This window comes from Myodes glareolus, chromosome 7 (genome assembly GCF_982192425.1).
Source record: "Myodes glareolus chromosome 7, mMyoGla1.1, whole genome shotgun sequence".
Taxonomy (NCBI): Eukaryota; Metazoa; Chordata; class Mammalia; order Rodentia; family Cricetidae; genus Myodes; species Myodes glareolus.
The window spans coordinates 83,545,348-83,569,736 of NC_142032.1; the positions used below are offsets into that span (position 1 = coordinate 83,545,348).

The 24,389-nt window shown below is 45.5% G+C and overlaps 1 protein-coding gene across 7 annotated transcripts in view; it reads right to left on the reverse strand.

Annotated features, from left to right (window-relative positions):
* Vwa3a (von Willebrand factor A domain containing 3A) overlaps positions 1–24,389 on the reverse strand; it is a 69,907-nt gene that overhangs the window by 42,945 nt on the left and 2,573 nt on the right. For 3 of the 7 annotated variants that reach the window (XM_087908508.1, XM_087908503.1, XM_087908502.1), the window contains exons 2-5: positions 15,879–16,002; positions 6,504–6,628; positions 6,322–6,399; positions 2,541–2,595 (exon numbers count right to left, since the gene is read on the reverse strand). In XM_087908508.1, the coding sequence (XP_087764634.1) occupies positions 2,541–2,595; positions 6,322–6,399; positions 6,504–6,628; positions 15,879–16,001 (381 nt within the window). In that variant the 5' untranslated portion in view covers position 16,002. The remainder of the gene's footprint in view (positions 1–2,540; positions 2,596–6,321; positions 6,400–6,503; positions 6,629–15,878; positions 16,003–24,389) is intronic. The other 4 variants (XM_087908506.1, XM_087908505.1, XM_087908507.1 and 1 more) reach the window with 2 other exon arrangements.

Sequence of the window (24,389 nt, forward strand, 5' to 3'; positions counted from 1 at the left end):
CACGCATTGCTACATCAGCCTCATACAGTAACACACATTGCTACATCAGCCTCATACAGTAACACACATTGTCACATCAGCCTCATACAGTAACACGCATTGTCACATCAGCCTCATACAATAACACGCATTGTTAAATCAGCCTCATACAATAACATGCATTGTTACATCAGCCTCATACAATAACACACATTGTTACATTAACCTCATACAATAACATGCATTGTTACATCAGCCTCATACAATAGCATGCATTGTTACATCAGCCTCATACAATAACATGCATTGTTACATCAACCTCATACAATAACACGCATTGTTACATCAGCCTCATACAATAACACGCATTGCTACATCAGCCTCATACAATAACACACATTATCACATCAGCCTCATACAGTAACACACATTGCTACATCAGCCTCATACAGTAACACACATTGTCACATCAGCCTCATACAATAACACACATTGTTACATCAGCCTCATACAATAACACGCATTGTTACATCAGTCTCATACAATAACATGCATTGTTACATCAGCCTCATACAATAACACGCATTGCTACATCAGCCTCATACAGTAACATGCATTGTTACATCAGTCTCATACAGTAACACACATTGTTACAACAGTTTCATACAATGACATGCATTTTTACAGAAAATTTATGGGAAAGCATACTTTGGTGGATGCGATGCCTGATGACTAATACTATCAGGTTGTTTTACCTAATTCCTTTCTGTCCCTATTTATTTATGTTTGTCTTCTCTGTGAAAGAGACTCTTGAAGCTCAACAGCGGCCATAGCACTTCTTATGCCAGAAGAGGGCATCAGATCCCACTGTAGATGACTGTGAGCCACCGTGTGGTTGCTGGGACTCAAACTCAGACCTCTGGAAGAGCAGCCAGTGCTCTTAACTGCTGTGCCATCTATCCAGCCCGTAATGCTGATTTTTAAGTTGGTGTGCTGGCTGGTTTTTATGTCACTTGACACAGAGTCTTCTGAGATGAGGGAGCCTCAACTAAGAAAATGCCTCCATAAGATCTGGCTGAAGGAAAGCCTGTGGGACATTTTTTAAACAAGTGATTGACATGGAAGGGCTCACTGTGAGCTGTGCCGCCCCTGGGCTGGTGATCCTCAGTGCTATAAAAGAGCAGGCAGGACAAACCATGAGGAGCTAGCCAGTAGGCAGCACTCCGCCATGGTCTTTGCATCAGTTCCTGCCTCCACGTTCCTGCTCTGAGTTCCCTTCACAATGACAGCGATGTGAAAGGTTTTAGTCACAGCGATGCACCATTCACTCTCAACTCGACCTACATCAGGGCTCTTGGGCTTTGGCACGGTGGAGGTTTGAGGCTGGATGGGTCTCGGCTGTGGCAAGCTGCCCTGAACATTTCAATGTGTTTAACAGTACCCTGAGTATTTCTGAACTAGATGCCAGGAGCACCTCCATAGTACCAGCTGTGACAACCTAAAGTGTCTTCAGGTCTTGCCAAACGGCACCTGTGACAGCTAAGTCACCACTACACACACATCAGTTGAAAACCACTGTTCTATGCCCATTCCTTATAATTTTTTGTTTTTATTTTTAAGATTTATTTATCATATATACAGTGTTCTACATGCATGTATGTCTGCACGCCAGAAGAGGGCACCAGATCTCATTATGGATGGTTATGAGTCACCATGTGGTTGCTGGGAATTGAACTCAGGACCTCTGGAAGAGCAGGCAGTGCTCTTACCCCCTGAGCCATCTCTCCAGACCCCTGTTTCCTTTCTTCTTTTTTTCTCTCTCTCCTTCTTTCCTTTCTTTCTTTCTTTCAAACACACATACACATACACACACACACACAGAGAGAGAGAGAGAGAGAGAGAATAAATCTTTTAAATGTACAAGTGCTATCATAAGAGTCTGAAAATACACTATCAAAATTGTAGGATTTTCCTCATAAAATAGCTGTAAGTGCATCTGAGGAGCCAGAGCCCAGTGGTACGAGACAGTTTCCTTTTTCTAGGGAAGTCAGAAAACAGGTCCCAAAGTAAACTAGGAAGATTTTGAACTCTGGACAATTAAGGTGAGAACTTTGGAGAGGACCTGCAGGAGGCTGCACACGGCTAGCTTACGACCCTGCTTTAACCCCGCCCCCTCAGATGCCCCCCCACCCCCACCCCCCGCCCAGATGCACACATAAACTCTTTCCCATCTGGGAGCCCACTCTGCCTTTCCATCTGTCTTCTCAGTCCACGATGTCTGGAAGCGCTAAGCTCTCTCCTCCCAGCCCTCCTTGTTTACTCCGCCCTCCCGCCTTTGTTTCCCCAATCATGAGCACTGCCTCAGGCCTAGCCAGCTGGCATGCTTCATCCTTTGAAGACGAGGAACATAGTTGTGTCTGTGGATTCCATGCTTGCCGGTTAGGAAGTCTTTGTTTTAGTGGACTCCAACTTTAGTTGTAACGCCATCGTCTGCAGGGCAAAGCGCTCCACCCAAGCAGCTGGGCTGAGGATGCCGCGAGGAGCCCCACGTGTGCCATTACCTTCTTGCTGTTTTCTGTGAGCCACCGCATCCTCTGCTGATAGAGTTCAATAGTGCTGGGGAGACACGGAAGAGACTCATCACCGGGCACTGTCACGTACAGGGGAAAGGGGCTAGGATAGTACAAGTTCTGGTTATCTAAATTTTTAATTAAAAACTTTCTCTTTTACTTTATTTTTTATTTATTTTTGAGAAAGAGTGTCACTGTATAGCTCTGGCTGGCCGAGAACTTGCTATGTAGATCAGTCTGGCTTCAAACTCGCCAAATGCAGTCTGCCTCTGCCTCCTTGTTGGTTGCTGGGTTAAAGGTGTGCACCACCATGCCTGGCCTTTTCTACATCTCTGAGGGAGAATCTTATTCTGAAGCCCAGGTTGGTCTCAGACTCTCTCTTTTATTGTTTTTTCTTTCTAAAACTTAATTACTTTGTGTGTGCTTGTGTGCATGCATGTTGGGGGAGAGGAGAGGAGGAGGAGGGAGGAGGAGGGAGGAAGAGTGTGTATTCTGGTGCAAATGTGTCAGTGGGAGGAGTCAGCTCCCATCACCACCTTCTGGAGTTCAGGAATTCAGCTCAGCAACTCAGACCTGTACTTTACTTTCAACAGCAGCCTTTACTCATGGAGACTTCTCACCCATCCAACCTCAGACACCAGTCCAACCTCAGACACCGGTCAAACCTCAGGCTCTAGGTCTTTTGCCTCAGCCTCCCCACTCTGGAATCAGAGGCATGAGCTACCTCGTTGGCTGAATTTTTAATTTTTTTCTCTTTTGAGACAGGGTTTCTCTGTGTAGCTTTGGGGCCTGACCTGGAACTTGCTCTGTAGACCAGGCTGGCCTCGAACTCACAGAGACCCGCCTGCCTCTGCCTCCTGAGTGCTGGGATTAAAGGCGTGCGCCAATAATGCCTGGCAGAATTTTTGATTTTTAAGACCTTGTGGAGAATATAAGGCAAACGTAATAGAGAGAGAGCTAAAGGTATGTGTTTGCCAAGGCACCATGGTGCAGCGGCAGCAGCGAGGGAGCCGGGGAGGGCGGGTGGCACCTGTGCAGGGACCAGGATTTAGCTGCAGCTCTCCTATGAAGTGAGGCAGGGTACTAATGATTATGGGTGAGCTCCTGGGACCCCAGCCTGGGAGGACGGGGGCAGTGTTCTTGTGCAGAAGGTGGAGGGACAAGCCTGCTCTTACTCAGATGTCAGTCTTTTAAAAAATTATTTTGTGTGTTTTCGGGTGTTTTCCCTGGATGTGTCCACACCACGTGTGTGCCTGGTGCCCAAGGAAGAGAGAAGTGGAAGATGGTATCAGACCTTCTGGAACTGGGGTTATGGGTAGCTGCGAGCATTCGTGAGACCACTGGGATTCAAACTCAGGTCCTCTGTAAGGGCAATGAAGGCTCTTAGCCACTGAGCCTTCTCTGGGACCCCTCAGACATGGGTCTTACAGAAGACACGGTTCCAAGTCTCCTGGGGACTGGCCACAGGGACAGTGGCAGGGAGCAGCCATTTCTTGGATTGATTAACAGAATATCAGTTCCTAAAAAGAAGCCAAGAGGATGTATTGACCACGGTGCCTACAGAAATGCCAATACTGCCTTGATGGGGTGGACCCCAGCAGGTGACAGGTGCTCATGGGAAGCCTCAGTCACTTGAATCTTACTGAGCTGCCTCACAGACGGCAGCTGGGAGAGAAGAGCATGGGAGGCCGGAGGTTAATGGGCATGCATTCATGAGGCTGGAGCAGCAGGCAGAATCATGATGGAGACATGAGTGTGAATATATGGCTAAGACACAGAGCCTCACACTGAGACATGCTTATGTTTGAGACTTTGCTTTGCCATTTATGAACTGCGTGAGCTTTGGAAGGTGTAGCAGCCTCACCGAATCCCAAAGGTTCATCATCATCTATGTAAAGATAATCCCAGGAGTCTGTCCAAGTCAATGTGCCAAATGCCTGATTAGTTAAGCAGATTCGACTAATCCTTAGGGATGTTGGATTCCTGTCTTTCTTTGTCAGGATGGTGACTGGTGCATTACCCGTGCTCCAGTGGGTGGCCCCACACGTATGCACATATGGACAAAACTGACTGGACTTAGTGACATATCGAAAGGAAGAAGAGGAGGAGCTATGACATGAAGTTGGGAGAGGGTGTTAGGGGAAGGATCTGGGAGGAAAAGAAGGGCAGATATGGCCATATTTAATGGTATACATGTATTAAATTATCAAAGAACAAATAAAACAAAATGTTGCATTTATGATTCAAAACAACAGAGCCAAATATTATATAACTTTACATATGTTCAGGGACACATACTGTAATCCAGTAACTTGGGAGGCTGAGGCAGGAGGATCTCAAGTTGACGGCTGGTCTGATCCTGTCACAAACGAAAGAACGAACTAACTGAACATCATGTAATTATTTAAAACCTTTCAAACATTCTGACCCCCAAAACTTTCTATAAAATTTATCGTTAAAGCATTTGGATAAACCCCACTAATTGGGTGCTGTAGGGATCATCATTGAGCAACTGACTTTTGGTTAAAACTGGTTTGACTTTTGATAATTAGTTTGAGAATAATGCAGTGTTTTGGGCAGTTGTAAAGATGAAATAAGATTTTTTAGGCAGCCCTTAGCAGAGTTTCTGGCACATTAATAAATGTTAGCTATTAATTATCATCATAACCTTTTGGGAAACCTTAGGCAGCAGTAATTATAGATCACAGATTACTGCAGCTACAGCTGGGATGGAATCTTTTTTTTCTTTTCTTTTGTATTTTTCTTTTTTTTATAAAGCATAATCCTTTTTTTAAAAGATTTATTTATTTATTATGTATACAACATTCTGCCTCCATGTATGCCCACATGCTAGAAGAGGGCACCAGATCTCATTACAGATGGTTGTGAGCCACCATGTGGTTGCTGGGAATTGAACTCAGGACCTCTGGAAGAGCAGTGAGTGCTTTTAACCACTGAGCCACCTCTCCAGCCCTCTTTTGTATCTTTCAAGACAGGGTTTTTCTGTGTAATAGTCCTGGATATCCTGGAACTCACTCTGAAGACCAGGTTGGCCTTGAACTCACAGAGATCCACTTGCCTTTGCCTCCTGAATGCTGGGATTAAAGATATGCACCACCACCACCCAGAGTGAGATGGAACCTTAAGACTATTCTGTGTGCTGATTATGGGAAGATGTTTGTGAGTGTGTGTGTTTATGTGTGTGTGCACTCAAGTGTGTGTGTATGCTACTTGTGCTATGCAGTTTGGTTTGGGTGGGGTTGGGGAAATGGCTCCTCAGTTAAGAGCACTTGGTGATCTTGTAGAGGATCCAGGTTCAGTTCCCAGCACCCACCAGGCAGCTCACATCATCTGAAACTCCAGTTCTGGGGGAAAACAGCACTTTCTTCTGGACTCTGTGGATACCAGGCACTTATGTGTGCACTCACATACATGTAGACAAGACACCCACACACATAAAATAAAAATAATTGGTTTGGGAGTTGGGCACATGCCTGTCTGACACATATCTGCAAAGGTGGGAGCCACACCAGTCTGGCAGAGCCCTCGGCCGTTAACCAGCGGATGAAGCTGGGACATCTGGGGCATTCATCCAAGGGCACCTGGGAGATGCTGATCTAGTCCAAAGTTTTCGTTCGAGAAGGGCAAATTCGAGGTAGATGAGATGAGCTTGTCTACCACTGAAATTGCTGATTGGTCCCAGTCGTGTGCAGGCCGTGAGATGAGGAAAGGCCTCACACACAGGGGCGCTGGAGGGCTCTGGGAAACTTACTCGGAAAGCCTTGATTCAAAGTGGCGGACGGTCTGGGTGGAGAAATGCACTTTGGGCACGGCACTGCCACGCTCGTCCCTGGAAGAGCAAAGCTTTATTTGGGGTTTCTCAGGCTCAGGGCCGGATGCGCCACTGCAGCCTTGGGGTGCTTGGGGGGAAGGATGGGAGGATGTCAGACTTACAGATCAACTGTGCCATGGCTCATCAGGTCAGGCAAGGTGAGTTTCTCAGACTTTAAACTGTGAGTTGAGAGCCAGTCTTCAGAGTCTTCCAGATCTGAGGCCTGAGTTTCATTTTCCCGCAACCTCTGCAATGCACAAGCCAGAGTCACACAGTAAACGGTGAGAATTGGGGACATGGACATGGGTGCTCTTGGTTCCCTCACACGGACACCCAAGGGCTGCCAACTCTGGGAGCCTCTGTCTCAAAGTATTCTAAAAACTTCTCCCTGCCAACTGGAAACAGTGGTACATACCAGTAATCACAGCACTTGGGATGCTGATCTGAAGTTCAAAGCCAGCCTGTGCTACAGAGCAAGACCCTTTCTCCAAACACCAACAACACAGCAACAACAAAGCTAATCTCCTTGCTGAGAGTGCTTGTGAGCATGAGGCTGGTAACTCTGGAAACACCACCTTCATATCAGGCCCAAAGGGGGATCACAGAGTCAAGGGCAGCTCTGTGTGCGTGATCAGACAAACACAATGACCAGACAACTGGATAGTAGAATCACAACTGAAAAAAAAAAAAGGCCCAGAATGGCTGGGATTTCATCTACGACTGTTAGCTTCTCATGGTTTTGTGCCCCTGCTTCCAACCCAGGATCATCTGGAGAAAGTAAAATATGTTTCCAGAACCAATCAAGGAAGATGCCTTCTTCTGTTGAGTCTTCTTCCTGCTCTCCCACGCCGAGAGCCTATCCTACTGGTCATGGGGTCTGCCTCCCTCGTGGGGGGAGAGGTCTGGATATACTTCTGGTTTGTTCTCAGTGGGATGATCTTGTTTATTTCCACAGTCATGTACTCTAGATCTTTCCAGGTAAATTCATTCTAACAGAGCCTCAGCAAACACTAACTGTTCCAGCAGAGACCGGGCCGTTCTAGCTCCACCCCAGAGACCAGAACCGGAGCAGTGAGTGAGTGGGTTCTGTTCATCACAGGACTCAGCCGTCAAATGCATAATGGCATCTTGTGCCTAGTGACATCTGCGTCATTCAGCACTAAGCTCAGGATGTGTGTGTGGTCCTGGTAGTGACAAGCACTTAGCACTGATGATGTTTTTCAGAGCCAGCATGTAGACAGTCTTGACTTAAAACTGAGTCTGCCTTCCCTCATCTCTTTCTTCTGGGGTATTTCTGAGTCATTGCTTTGAACTGGTCCCATCCTACAGTGCAAGTGAGAATATTCTTGTCTACTCACAGTCTGTGCTCTAGTGTGGATAGGTGGTCAGTGAAAAAGAAATGAAATCAGCATGCAGGAGAGTGTCAGAAAGGAACATTTCTGCTAAGCAGCAGGGAAAGTGGTCAGAAAATGAGTAGGGTGGTTTGGGAGGCCGCCTGACTGAGCAGCAGTCAAACAAGGCCTCTGAGCCAGGCACTGAAGGCTAAGAAGGAGCCAGCCCTGCACACAGCCAGAGAGACACATTCCAACCGCAGCCATGGAGGTATGAGGGGCTGGAATGTGTGAAGGTGAGGGGGGCAACCAAGTGTTGGGGTGTAGTTGTGGTTTGAGTGATTATGGTTCCCATAAGCTTATATGTTTGAATGCTTGGTCCCCAACTGGTGAACTGTTTGGGAAGGATTGGGAGGTGTGACCTTGTTGGAGGAGGTGTGTCACTGGGGGTGAGCTTTGAGGTCTCAAAGGTGCAGGCCATGCTAGTTGGCTCTCTTCTCTGTCTTGTGGTAGCTGTAGCCTCTGCACGCAAAGCTCTCAGTTGCTGTTCTAGCACCATGACTGCTTGCCTGCTGCCATGCTGTCTGTCACGAGGGTCATGGGCCCTCTGTAAGCAAGCTCACAATTAAATGCTTTCTTTTATAAGTTACCATGGTCACGGTGTTTCGTCATGGCAACAGAAAGTGGGAAAGAAGAAGTAGTGTGATAAAAGTCCAGACCGCACGGGTACAAGCTGCACAAGAGCGCATGCAAGGCAGGGTCAGCAAGAGCCCCCTGTGTAACAACGGATGCCTATGGGCTACAGCAGGGTCTCAAAGACTGATGGAGTTGGACATAATTCACTTCACCTCATCTCAGGCAAAAGGCTGAGAAGCTGTTGTTCACTAAGGGTCTGGAATCCAGCTCAGTCCCACTTTGAGACACACAGTGAGACATATACAAAACACACACACACACATACACCACACAGATACAAATACACACACCACACAGACACATACATACCACACACACACACACACCACAGATATAAATACACACATATACACACACCACACAGACACATACATACCACACAGACACATACATACCACACAGACACATACACACACCATACAGACACAGACACATATACACACACCACACAGACACATACATACCTCACAGACACATACATACCACACAGACACATACACACACCATACAGACACAGATACATATACACACACCATATAGACACAGACACATATACACACACCATACAGACACAGACACATATGCACACACCATACAGACACAGACACATATACACACACCATACAGACACAGACACATATACACACACCACACAGACACATACACACCATATAGGCAGATACATATACACACACCACACAGATGCATACATACCACACAGACACACACACACACCATATAGGCAGATACATATACACACACCACACAGACACATACATACCACACAGACACATACACACCATATAGGCAGATACATATACACACACCACACAGATGCACACATACCACACAGACACACACACACACCATATAGGCAGATACATATACACACAACATAAAGATGCATACATACCACACAGACACACACACATACCACACAGACAAAGATACATATACATGCGTATACACCACACAGACACATACGTACCACACAGACACACACACACACACACCACAGACACAGATACATATACACACACCATAAAGATGCATACAGATCACACATACACACACACACACCACACAGAGATGCAGACACACACCATACACACAGACATATATTTAAACAGACATATATATATATGTGTTGTGGAATATTTGTACAATCTATGAAAACGTATTGTTGTGATTGGCATAATAAAAAGCTGACTGGTGAATAGCTAGGCAGGAGGAACAGGTGGGACTCTGAGGCAGAAAGAGGACTTGGAAAGAAGGCAGAGTTGCCTGTCAGATACAGAGGAAAAAGTACGGGCAGTATGGAGAGGGCAGTTATATATGTCATAGTTACATATGTCACAGTTATATATGGCGCAGCTACATATGGCAATTACATATGGCGCCCAACATCTAGGCACCCATTCTCACAAAGGTTCTGAGAAAGCTGAAACAAGCAAGCAAACATGGTTTCTTAGTAACCTGGTGCCCGTAGTCCACAGAGGCACAGCTCTGCTGTATAGCGAGCACTTGAGTAGCTCACGTGCTAAGTAGAGGCAGCGTGCTAAGTCAAGACACTTGCCACATCCCTCCAACTTCCCGGAGATGGGGTGGTTAAATGCAGCTCCTGGTTAAGCACAGCTCCCAACCGTACTACAGGCTTGAGGCTGGCTCTCATGGACGAAAGAGTGGGCAGCCAGTCAACCATGTGCTAAGCAGAGTGGCAGGGTGGGTTTAAAGCTTGGCTTGTGGTGAGAGAAGGCGGAGGAAAACAGACCAGACCAAAAAACCCCTTTAAACACATACAGTAAAAAAAGGGTATAGACAGTCATAAAAATAATTTAAAATAATAAAATGTTTAAAGACAGAGTAAAATAATATGAAAAGAATAAGCCACATAAATACAGGAAATACACAGGGTATCTGGATCCTGTATGGTACTATGTTGACTTTGAATTTTTTGCATGCTGATGAGTGAATGGCAGCTGCTGAGAGATACTGGATTGTCTCTCACGAAGAAACTGCTGAATTAAATCAGCTTATATAATTTAGAAATGTCTTAACTTTAGAATGGAAATCAGTATCTGTGTTCTTTTGGGGGAGAGGATGTGCTCTTGTTTACACAGGAAACAAAAAACTACGGATTGCTTCAAAACTAACAAAGATAAGATTTGATTGGGGGAGACTTCCTGAGGATCTTAGATACAGACATGAAGGAAAAAGCCAAGAAACACTACAGGACAGGTGGTGTATAAGTTGATCCCTTGTCATAGGAACAGCTCTGAGACTGGAAGAGACATGATAGATCTTGCTGGCTACAGAGTTCTCATGACTTATTATTACATGACATCCTTTCATATGGCATAGATAGAGATTTATATTATAGTTATAAAGTTATGGTTATATTAAAGTTATATAGTTATGGTTATAAAGTCCAGATAGAACTTATAAAGTTGACAAATGCCTTTTCATTGTTCAAACACAGAACAACAACAACAAATCACCTTTAGATGACTTGTGCACACTGCCCGTCCCATACTTGTGTTAATGCAGATATACATGTTACCTTTAAAAGTTTGTGTGTTTTCAGAAAAAAAAGGACCAGACACCAATGAAGACAAGTAGCCCAGGTGATTCAGCCTCTCAGAATGCCTCCATTGTAGGCTCCTCAAAATTTTGCATCCAGAACAACTTCAAAGCTCCTAGATGAGATGGTCCAGCCTTACTCATTACTCCAGCCAGGACTTCAGATAAGTCCTGCACTTTCCCATTTCATAGAGACTGGACAACAAAGGATACAGCTAGCTCTCCCAGGACTTGATCATTAACCCAATTTTATCAGGGTCCTCTAAAGGTGCTATTACCTCCAGATAACAAAAAAAGTCTAGAGAACACAATAACCACATCCCAATAGGTGGGATGGGTGGTTTTTGGTGTTTAGGTGGATTATGGATGTTCCTCATCCTTTTGTGTGTGTGTGTGTGGGGTCATTAAAAGTTGTTATTGGTCATGATCAGGAAAAAAGCTGAACAAAGATTATATTCAGGCATCTCTTTCTGAAGGGAAAAGGAAGATACAGAATGATGGGATAAAAGAGTGGATTATTGAGTCTACTTTCAATAACACTCGTCTCAAATATTTGACACTGGTATGGATTTTTATATATTGATATAAATTTAAGGTTTTTTTCTATACTGCATTTATGTTTCTACTCTTGTTTAAGGTACTGTACCTATGTAGCTCATTTAAAAATATAATGTATAATTAAGAAATATAGGTTAGTAGTTAGCCATTTATAATGATTGAACTTGTAGTTATGTTAGGTATGTTTTCAAGGTTAAACAGATTTATACTTTTGATAGATAGGTGGTCTTCAGAGACCTACGGAATATGGTACTTAAAATGTTTTAATAACCTAAGGTTGTTCATGAGAGTGAGATATGTCTGCTCCTGGTAGCACCAATTTATTTCCAAAAAGGATGATGGGCATCGAAGAACCTCCATATGGAGTTTGTTTTCACTGTGGCAAAGTTAACCACCTGGCAAGAAACTGTCCTTGCCTCAACTGCTGACAGAATGCTGTTCAAACTGGACCAGCAGGACACAAAAGAAGGCAACTGCTGAACTTTGCCAAGACAAGGTAGGACAGTCCTTCAAAATTCTTGATTCACAAAAATGTTTTGTTAGATATTATAAGCCTGTAGGCTGAAGAAGGATGCTGCCGACATTGCAGAGGAGTGTTGGGTGACTGTCCAGGCAGTCAGATGTCTCTGTCATTTTTATCGTTATGGAAGTTATTTGCACTTACTGTTTACTCAAGTAATATTATATCCCTCTTAGGTCTCTGGTGGAGTTGAAGACAAGATAGTTAGTTTCTTTTACTACCAAATTCAGAAAAGAAGCTCACAAAAGAGGTATAAAGTATATAAGGTTGAAGGATATAAAAGCTTAAACTGTTTAAGAAAATGTTTTGAGGGGGCTAGAGAGATGGTACTCAGCAGGTAAGAGCTGAGGACCCAGGTTCAACTCCCAGCACCCACATGGCAGCTTGCAACTGTCTGTAACACTAGTTCCAGGGGCACCCTCATACAGACATGTGGGCAAAATACCAATGCACATAAAACAAAAATAAAAAGTTTTAAAAAAAGAAAATGTTTTGAGGTCTAAAATGATAGTTTTAGGATGGTAATACAAGTTATGATGGAAAATGGTTTAGGCCTAAAACTTTAAATTCATCAAGATAAGATAGATAATAGAGTATTTCCCCCAAACATGCCAAATACAAATGAACTAGACATCGTGAATGTAATCCCTTCCTGACAATTATTCTTATTGTATATAGTCTTACTGTGTTTGAGTTAAAACCTTTCCTTTTTATTTAGACAAAGGGGGGAAATATTGTGGGATATTTGTACACTGTTTGAAAATGTATTACTGTGATTGGTTTAATAAAAATCTGAATGGTTAATCGGCGGGAGGTATAGGCAGGACTTCTGGAGATAGAGGGAACTCCAGGAAGAAGGCAGAGTCGCCAACCAGATGTGGAGGAAGTGGCATGAGCAGTATGGAGAGATGAGGTAACAAGTTACACACAGAACGTAGACTAAAATAAATGGGTTAATTTAAATTATAAAAGCTAGCGGGACGAGCCTAAGCTAAGGTCAATATCTCATCATTAATAATAAGTCTCCTCCATGTCATTATTTGGGAGCTGGCAGTCCAGGTAAAGACTTGTTACACTTATACACACACACATACCACACATACACACGCACACACATATGCACACATACACATTATGTGAAATGGAGATGGCCTGAATTCAGCTCAAAGGTCCCTTCTGGGTATATACTTGACCTTGGTGGTCTGTCATTGGACTTGCATATATCAGGGCTCTCAGTGGAGTGGGCAAGGTGCTGGTCCGAGGCTGAAATCTGTCTACTGCAGAGGAATGAGCCACTCTGCAGAGGACAGAGGACATAGGAGGAACACAGCACACAGGCAGCTCCGTGTCTCCGCTTTCTTGCGAAGCAGTGCCCCTTCTCCTTAGCTGTGTGAGGCTAGAGCACAGACTGTGAGTGACTCCGAGCTCCTCCGAACCTAGTTCTCAAAGGGGGGGTTCTATGCACTCAGATTTGGCTGTCAGCGGAGGGCTGGCACCAAACAAAGACAGCGAAAATAAAAGGCTGTTAGCACATTCCAGCTCCCTGGTGTCGCTCACCTTGCATCCTTTCCCAAGACCCGTTTAGTTCCAAAAAGAAATTAGCAAGTGCTCTCAGGATGTGTGAAAACACACTCCTAATGACTGCAAACACTAATACCTCGCCTAGGATGTGCGGCGCACTCTCTATTTAATAAAGTTAAGGAATCCCAGGAGAGCGTCACTTTTCTGACAAGCAAGCTGAGGCAGAGAACTGAAGTCGTTTTCGTTTGCCCAAGGTCACACAGCTAATGAGGGTGGCGGAGCTGGAATTCATTGGAAAGCTCTATAAAGTCAAGCTTGTAGCCAGCACACTTCACGGCTTCTCTGGACATAAACTCGGTGTCTGCACGAAAGTTCTTCTCATTGTGGGATTCAACCCCAAGGAAGCCCCTCCTGCCTTTGAGAGGCTGGGTGCCAGAGATCACATACGCTTTAGGAAACCAGGCTCTGTATCCTGTGACCACTAGGTGGCACTGTTCCCTTCCAGGACACCTTGCATATGCCACCGATCATGCACCCTTTTTCCTTCTTGCACTTGAAATGGTGTGCCATGTTTTAGGCTGTGGCTTTTGCCCTGCAGATACCTGAAAGTCCATCCCTACATACATTGTTTATGACTGAGGGCCCTGCTGCTATTCTGCTAAAGTGCACACTTTTCATTTTAAAATGTGCGTGTATGCATATGCATATATATGTGTGTGTATATATATATATATATATATATATATATATATATATATATATCTTTCAGTACTATATTTACTTGTTTATTATAAAATCTATATATTGGTTATTCTAGACAGGGTCTCTATGTGCAGCCCTGTCTATCCTGGAACTTGCTTTGTACACCAGGCTGGCCTTGAACTCAGAGATACGACTGCCTATGCCTCCTGAGTGCTGGGATTAAAGGCATGTGCCACCATTCCCAGCCAATATAATATATCTTCATCATGTTTTTCCCATGCCCGAACTCCTCCCAGATCTTCCTCCAACTTTATTCTCGCTCTCAGAAAAACTACAAAAATGAAAATCAAAACAAGAAACCACAAAGACAAAAAACATGCCCAAACAAAACACAAAATTCTACAAGTAATTAAAATAATTAAGTTCCTTTCGTGTTGTCCAATTACACTTAGGTCTGGGGCCTGCCCAGGAGTGTGGTTGATATGCCCAGTGACATTCCATTGGAGAAACTGATTTTCCCTTTGCCAGTGGGTATCAGCTGCAAATAGGTTCTTGGCTGGGGTGAGACCTTGTGTCTGAAGTGGACACTTTGTATGGAGAACAATACGGGCTCAGAGTTGGGCAATCAGAACTCTCCCATTGCTGAGAGGAGAAATGAGAGACTGTATCTGACAAAGTCAGGTGTGGGACAGGAAAGTGAGTTGCTCTGGTATGAAATCAGATGAAACAAAGATCCACGTCACTGTCAGCTGATGTCACTGAGTGATTTCTTCTTAGAACTACCCATAGATCCTCATTTCTTTTTTCTTTTTCCTTTTTAGAAATGGTCTCATGTAACCCAGGCTGGCCTCAAACTCACTCTGCTGCAGAGCCGAGGCTGGCCTCGGATTCCTGATCCTCTTGCCTCCACCTCTAGAGTGTTGGGGTTTTAGGTCAGTGCCACCGTGCTTGGTTTCCTTGTTTCTATTACTTGAGAAAGGTAGACGCTGGCTCCTTTTCTGGTTGCTTAGTCGCTGGCATAACTATAGAGCTGGATGTCCTTTGACTGGTGTTTTTGTAGTCTAGTGTGGATTAGTAGGTGGCTGCTGCCTGCCTTGCACTCATAACTTGGAAGGACAATGGCTTCCATGGGAGAGAGAATTCTGAGTCGTGTGTGATTGTAGGAAGACAGTTCACTTCTACTCAGAGTGAGCCTAAAACCAGCATGGAGCTTTTGCTTTCTTTCCTTAAGTTAAGCCTTCTGCCCTGACTCTCCCGTTCCCACAGGGCTTCCTGAAGTGGACTTCAGGACTTGACTCTTATGGGGTCCTACAAGGAAATCTCAGCAAGGGAAGCTTTCAAATCAAATGCTTCAGGCTTTGATAACGAAACCAGAATTCTCACAGGCTCCTAAAGACCTAACAATGTTCCTGGAGGCTGAAGGGCTCTATGGCCAGTACAGAAACTCCCTGTTTCTGTATAGAAACCTAGGGGCTAGAGAGGAATGCTTAATGACATTCACATTCCTACTGAAGGAAGGGTTCAGTTCATCTCACATCCCCTGAGGATTTGGAAGCATCACTGGTGAACGCAAGCACTATGGTTGTTACCAGTAGGTCCTGGGTCTGGTTAATGTGTGTAACCAGCAATCCATCATCTGGATTTTGGGCAAGCGCATTCATGGCCTTCTGGTCCAGTTGCTTCTGTGGATCTCTGTCGGTGTTTCTGTCCATGCTACAAAACAAAGTGATGTGATCAGTGCTCAACACAGAGTCACCTCTCTGCCATGAGTGTCTCTCCCCACCCCCACTCCAGCCCCTGGCTTCTAAAAGGACCCAGAAACATTTTTAGTTCTGTGTGGAAATCGAAAGGATTACTACAGAGCTTTGATAAAAAATGAGGGTTTTTTTGGGGGGGGTTGTTTTTACAATTTAGGTTGATCTCAAAGGCCCTGGTCTATATAAGTTGTTGCAATGACCATTTATCTGGCCTCTCTTCAGGATTCGTTCCCCCTCAATTCTCATGAGCAAACTCTTGCTGCTATTCTCATTTAGAACTCCAGAGAATCATATTTATTAGGTATTTCCTAGAAATGTATTACCCTGACTATGGAAGATATGACTGGTTTGACCTCTCATTATGAAACCCCTTAACCTTCCTCTCAGACTGCTGTGAGAATAGGAAACAACCTTTAGACAATGCCTACCCCCCCCACTCCGGAGTGCACGGGAGACCCCTCAGGCACCTGCCGGCTGTGCGGCTCTGTGCTCCATGCCGAGGGCACAGCAGTCAACAAGGTGACAGCTACTCCCTTTGCACTTCATTTCTTCCGAGACAGGGTCTCTCTGTGTAGCCCTGGCTGTTCTAGGACACATTACATAGACTAGGCTGGCCTCAGAGGTCTACCTCTGCCTCCTGGATGCTGGAATTAAAGGCGTGTGCCACCATGGTCAGCTACCCTTGGTATTTCTGGTATTTGGGTGAATAGTTCTGTTGTGGGGCTGCCCTGTGCACCAAAGGGTGTTCGATGACATCTCTGGTCTCTACCAGCCAAGTGGACCTTGTTGCCTTTATTTTGACAACCCCAAATGCCCTAGACATGTCCCCTGGGGTCACAATTGTTCCCAGTTGAAAATCACAGAGATAGACATTGCCTTTGTTCTTGCAGGTTCTATTCCTTGTGTGTGTGTGTGTGTGTGTGTGTGTGTGAGAGAGAGAGAGAGAGAGAGAGAGAGAGAGAGAGAGAGAGAGAGAGATTTGCTTTATGTGTCTGAGTGTTTTGCCTGCATAAACACAGGTGACCTGCATACATCCTTGGTGCCCATCGAGGCCTGGATTCCCAACAACTAGAATTACGGGTGATTGCAGGCTGTATGTGGGTGCTGGGCACTGAACCCATATACTGTAACAGCAACAAGTGTATTTAAACTTTGAGTTATCTCTCCAGTCCCAGAGCTTGTATTCTTGATGAGGAAGCTGCAATTAAAAGCATTAGTAGCGGGCTGAGATGGGCTAGCAGGTAGAGGATTAGCCACCAAGTCTGACAACCTGAGTTCAATTTTCAGAACGTACATGGGAGGAGAGATCAGACCCTGAAAGTTGTCCTCTGACCTCCACATGCATGTGCACTGATATGCATGCATGCATGCACGCACGTTAGTATGTGTACATACACATTCACACACAAATAAATTAATATCAGAAAGCTAACAGTTACAGGGATGAGCCTCCTTATTGGCCAGCCAATGTGGAGTCAGACCTGAAACATTACACACACACAGCAAAACCAGATTCAGTCAGTTGTTATTTATATATTTATGCACACACACACATGCACACCAATAATAATAAAAGAAACTATCAACTTGATGGGGACATAGAAAGGGTTGGATGGGTGAAAGCTGAGGGGCTAGAATGGGAAAGGGAAGGGGAAAGTGATTTGATTCCATATCCATTAAAATCACATTTAAAAAAGCAGTAGTTACAAACTAGCAAATGCTACAAAGGAAAGAACAAGCCACCAGGAATAGGATCCTCCAAGGGGGGTGTCTTCTGAGCTCAGGCCTTCTGGAAGGATGACATGCTAAAAGCTGGAGGAGACGGGAGCAACAAGATCCTGCACGGGAAGGGCTCAGCCTCTACAGGGACGGGACTCAAGACTGCTGGGCCAGAATACAGGGATTTCAAGAGGGAGGAAGAGGAAGCAGCCAGAGGAAGCCATGCTCTGGGCTCAAAGAGTGAATCCCTGAAGGGTGCAAACTCCAGTTGGATTGCCTGCTGGATAGTTTGATGTCGACTTGACACGAGCTGAAGTTATTTGAGAGGAGGGAACCTCAATGGAGAATATGACTCCATAAGGTCAGGCTCTAGGCGAGCCTACAGGGAATTTTCTTAGTAAGGGATTGATGGCATTATCTAAGGCAGAGCAAACAGATCCTTTCTCAGGGAATTTGGGCTTCAGAATGGAGGGCTGAGCATGTGCAGTCAGACCAGAAAGATGCACAGGAAAGTGGGTGGGTGGCCATTCCGTCTCCTGGCTTCAATGGAGCCGTTCTCTGGAGCGTCTTCACTCCTTCCCTGCCCCACTGTCAGGCTCATCTCTCTCTGTCCCTCCTAAGTGATGTTCTCTGAGGCTAAATAGTGCGCACCGTCCTTGCTATAGGGTCCTATTGCTGTGACACAACACCACGATCAAAAGCAGCCCGGGGAGGAAAGGGTGTGTTTCACCTTACAACTCTCAGATCATAATCCATCACTGAGGGAAGTCAGGGCAGGAAGTCAGGGCAGGAACCTGGAAGCAGGAACTAAAGCAGAGGCCATGGAGGGACACTGTTTACCAGGTGGCTCCCCACGGCTTGTTCAGCCTGCTGTCTTATACTATATAGGATCACCTGCCTGTACTACACACGTGCCTTCAGGCAGATCTTATGGGGGCCTTTCCTCAGTTTAGAGTCCTTCCCAGATGATTCTAGTTTGTGCTGTGCAGACATAAAACTAATGAGGAGAATCTTCTTCTCTTGCCTCTGCTCTTCCGGGGCAATCTTACACATGCTTAAGATTTCAACAGTGGCCACCATCGGCAACTCTCATCAAGAACTCAGACATCTATGATTCCAGATCTTGTATTCTGAGCTGAAGAGCCACCCCTCCCCTGATGTAGGTGGGCCTTCTGTTATGTGTTATTTTCATTGGCTAATAAAGAGACTGCCTTGGCCCTTTGATAGGACAGAAAATTAGGTAGGCGGAGTAAACAGAACAGAATGCTGGGAAGAGGGCAATGAGGCAGATGCCATGGAGCCAGCCACCGGGTCAGACATGCTGAATCTTTCCCAGTAAGCCACCACCTCGTGGTGCTACACAGATTATTAGAAATGGGTCAATCAAGATGTGAGAGTTAGCCAGTAACTAACTCTCTAGAGATAATGGGCCAGGCAGTGTTTAAATGAATACAATTTGTGTGTTATTTCTGGGGCTAAGCTAGCCGTGCGGGAGCCGGGCGGGATGAAAAGCAGGCCTGCCCGCAGCTTCTTCTACACTCCCCGCCAGCTCCATCCTCCGCTCCCATCCATCATCCCCCAAGCCACACCCTTGTTAAGAGACTTTCCAGGGTGGATTGGACTGATCACAACTTTGTGACTGTGGAGAATTAGAATGGTTGAGATTTAAAATTAAATTATTTGGAACAGTCTTTAATTCACTTAATTCTCCACCGCTGTGTCTGATCTAACATTCTTTGAACTGCCAGGCAAATCCTTAGAATGAATGTATTAAGAGACTCCTAGCTGATGAACTAACCTAACTCCATTTTAAGATTAGAAGCCCTCTTGTTACAAGGGCAAAATAAGTCATTCCTGTTTTCTGTAAAAAGTTAGAATCATGTCTTGACCCATTTTCTGGAATTTGACTCAATCCTTGACTATATTCTGACCTCTACCCTGATAAAATAAAAATATCTGTCAAATAATTTTGAGATGTTCTGCCAAACTCCTATGTAACTAAATTCGTCTGAAAATCTCGACTCTTGGAAACTCCCAAGCCTTGCAGTTTTGGGGCTACAAAACTCCACTTCTCCTATGTTTGGGGCCAACTTCTCAATCCCACAGCTACGGAGAGACAGTCACCGGCCCAGCAATATTGTGTACATATAATAAAGTTTGCTATAAATTTGGCTAATTTGAGTGATGCCCTTTACTCTCATTTGGTGGGATCAACACAGCTTCCACAAACCTAAACCTAAGACTGTTATCTAATAACATTTATAGGTTTCCCTCATGTACTTGTAACCTACCTGATGGACCAATACCATTGTAAAATGCCTTAGCTCAAGACTCTTATTCTTTGATTATGAAAGTTCACACACCACTTAACACACAGGAATTTTGTTCCTGGGCCATGGTCACTCCCAGCAGCTCAGAAGAAGCCATCTTGCGCTCCCTTTTAGTCGGGAGCTGTATCTTGAATCCAGTGTTCACTGGCACTGGTTCTTTCTGCTGGAGAATTCAAACTTGCCTCACTTAAGATGGAAGCTGTAATATTCCATATAGACCTGCCCCCTTCTCCAGCTCTCTGGCTTAGAGAAGCCACCCTCCTTGAGTCAAAACCTACAACCTGTTCTTGATGCTCATTCCCGATACATAATCCATTCTCTGATCCCATTAATCTTACTTCTCCCAAATGTCTCCATCCACCGTGGTGTTCCTAGGCATTTTCTGCCCCTTCCCACTATTTTCACATGTTTTCAATAGTATGTATTAGTTACATATGATAATGGGTTTGATTTTTGACAGTTTTGCACATGTATATAATTTGTTTTGGTTTTTTGAGACAGGGTCTCACTGTGTAGCCGTGGTTGTCTTGGAACTCACTATATAGACCAGGCTGGCTTTGAACTCACAAAGATCCACCTGAGTGCTGGGATTAAAGACGTGAGCTACCATACCCAGTTATATAATGTACTTTGGTAATTATCTTCCCCCTTCTGCTTGAAACTGTCAAACAGAGGTCCCCCCAAAAGCTCCAACCAGTCCAATTGTCTTGTCTTTATTTTTAATCAATCAATCAACTAATTAATTAATTGTTGAGACAGGGTTTCTCTGTGCAACAGCCCTGGCTGTCCTGGAACTCATTTTGTAGACCAGGCTGGCCTCAAACTCACAGAGATCCGCCTGCCTCTGCCTCCTATTTGCCTTTACTTTTTCTTCATCTTTTTCCCCCCAAAAATTCTGATAACCCAGTGTGTTTAATCAGAGTTGCTTACAGGAAAAGGGACACCTTATGGAGCTGAGGGGCCCAAGCTTGTGGAGTCTTGCACTAATAACTGCAGTTGCGGCATTCAAGAGTTGCAATAGCCACGTCATACCTGAGAGAAAATCCTCCACAACCTTCCCCACCTCCTCCACCTCCCATATTCTTTTTGCCTCCTTGTCTGTGGTGTTCTTCGAGCAGTGGAAGTCCTCTCATGTCCGGGTCACAGGTAGCTGCAGGGTACTGTGACTGGCCTGGCTGCACCCCCTCAGGTTGCCTACCCAATTGATTCACTTTATTAGGTAGAGAAATTTTTGTTTGTTTGAAACAGGGTTTCCTGAGTAGCCCTGGCTGCCCTGGAACTTGCTCTGTAGACCAGGCTAGCCTCAAACTCAGAGATCTGCCTGCCTCTCCCTTTTGAGTGTTGATATTAAAGGTGTGTTTCACCTCAACCTAGCTGACAGAGGTCTCATTACACAGAGAAAACCTGTCTCAAAAAACAAACAAAAGCTTGTGAATTCATGGTTAGCACCCACTTTCACTGTCCAAAGGCTTTCCTCTAGTTCTAGGGTAGAGTGTAACACCCTTAAGATGGCTTTCCAGACCCCACATGGTTGGGCTGCTGGCCACTGACCTCTCCAGAGCTCCCACCCTATCACTGCTCTCCCACCATGGCCATGGGAGGTCCCGCAATGCTGTGCAGTTCCTTTAACCATGGGACCTTTTCACTTATTATTGTCTGCACTCCAGAACATTCTTCTCCTGTCCCCACACATTCCTTGCCTTTGATGTTTCAGCTAAGCCACCATGGCCTCTAAGAAACTCTCCAGCCTTCCTTTCTGGCTCAGGATCCTTCCTTCTATGTGGATTTTCATATACATATGCCTATGTCCCTCCCTTTGAGAACATTCATTTTAGCCTGGACTCACAATCACTAGTATGACATTTGAAAACCGGCATTGTAGCTGGATGGTGGTGGCGCACAACTTTAATCCTAGCACTTGGGAGGCAGAGGCAGGCTGATCTCTGTGAGTTCAAGGCCAGTCTGGTCTACAGAATTTCAGGACAGTCAGGACTACACAGAGAAATCCTGTCTTGAAAAACAAACAAACAAAAACATCCCAACTAACCAACTAACCAAAGCAAAACAAACAATCGGGCACCGTTCCCTCCCTTTATACGGCACACTGCATGAGAGTGGAAGATGAGACAAGGATTGTGTTTGTTGTTTTGGAGACAGAGTCAGGTGACAGTCCTGGCTTTGACAGTGCGAGTTTTCCTGCCTCAGCCTTGTGAGTGCTGGGGTTACAGGTGTGTGGCACCATCTCCAGGGAAAAGACAAGGACAGAAGGGACAGGCGGGTCTTGCTTCTTGGATTCCTATTTATCCCAGGAACTTGTAGACCTCACTCACCGTCTACTTTTAGGTCCTGTGAGATAGCTGACTCATTTCAATCCCCTCCCCTCCCCAGTAAGCACGCTGGCTCATTAACATGTCTGTCACTTGCATCTCTCCCTCCCCACCAAACTCTAAGACACAGGCTGGGAGAGGCTGAACAGGGCTGAGGCGTCACCGTGAACTCAGGGCTCCTTAGCTTATGCCAGTTGGCAGCTGTTAGTTCCTTTTGGTTCTATGACTTCCACTTAGCGGTTGCTTGTTTTTAGGTTGCTTTGTCACCAGGCCAAAGCAGCTTTTCCTCAGCTAGATTTCCTCGGAGATCATTTCCGTGGCACTGACGGTGAAAACCTCCCAGAACACCGGCACCTGCAACCCCAGGGTCTTGGTCCCTTTTCCTTGGGGAGTGATTAACAGTTTTCAGTGAATTAACAGGCCTAACCCCCTGGATTCTGGGTGACTTGGGGGCAAATGGAGGTCTGACCACATAAAGCTACCAGAGCAGTGTTAGAAAGAGCCCTGAACTTTTGGTTTTTCAGCTGAGAACTGGATGGGAATTGTACTCACCACCCTGCCCATTAACTCCACTGTCAAAAGCAAAGGTGGCGGGGGGTGGGGGGCAGACTGATGGAGAGAGGGAGGGAGGGAGGGGACATTGTGAAATTGCACAGCCAAATGCCAAAGATGACAGAAATGTAGAACACCATGGTTCCTAGTTTGCCCCTTTGCTGTTGTAAAAACAACAAGGACCAGGTCCTTGTAAAAACAAGGACCAGGGAGGAACTCGGAGGAGCAGAGGGAGGGAAAGTGTTTGGACTATATTGTATGAGAAAAGAATCTGTTTCATAAAAGGGAAAAATGGTCTTTTTTCATACAAACGAACAAAACCAAGCTGGGGGAGGAAAGGGTTTGTTTTAGCTTTGCTTGTTTCCGGGTTCCAGCCCATCAACCAGAGAAGCCAAGGCAGGAATCCAGAGGTGGGAACTGAAGCAGGGGCCATGAAGGCACACTCCTTACTGGCTTGCTCCCCATAGCTTTTTTATCCAGTCCAGGACCACCTGTCCAGAGGTGGTACCACCCACAGTGGGCCGGGCCCTCTTACATCACTTAATCAAGAAAGCGAGGGGCTGGAGAGATGGCTCAGAGGGTAAGAGCACTGCCTGCTCTTCCAAGTTCCTGAGTTCAATTCCCAGCAACCATATAGTGGCTCACAACCATCTGTAATGAGGTCTGGTGCCCTCTTCTGGCCTGCAGGCATACATGAAAGGAATGCTGTATACATAATAAACAAATAAATATTTTAAAAAGATCAAGAAAGCGATTGAGGCATTTTCTCACAAGGTCTCTTTTTCCCAGATAACTGGAGTTTGTGACAGGCTGATGAGAGCCAACCAGCGCAGTTGCTAAACCAGGAGCTGCACCTTGGGGCACTTCAGTGTGGAGTTGGAAGCAGCCATTCACCGCTTGTACTTCCGTAGTGTGCCTCTTGGGGGCCAGAGAGCGCTGGTCCTGGGAGACGGAAACGAAGGACTGCCTTCCCATAGGCTTGTCTGAGGCCCTAACTGGAGCCGCACACCGCTGCAATGTCGCTCTCCTTACTGTAGCCTGTGTCTGTATCTCACCTTCTCCGTGTTTACTGTCGGCTCCCTTTCTCCCCCTGGAGACACTTGAGGCAGGAGCGCTGAAATGTTCACCACTAGACTGTTGTGCATAAACAGTGCCTAGCACGCCGCAGCTGCTCAGCAAGCCTCAATGAGCAAAGAGTAGCACAGCCCTAGGGAGTGAGCTTGGGGCTCACGCGCTTTAATTTTTAAAAAGATTTATTTTATTGATTTGAACATTTTGCTTGCCCTGTATGTGTGCGCCTGGTCCTGAAGGAGGTCAGAAGAGGGCAGTGGACCCCTGGAACTGGAGTCACAGTTGTGAGCTTCCATGTGGGTGCTGGGAACTGAACCTGGGTCCTCGGGAAGAGCAGCCAGTGC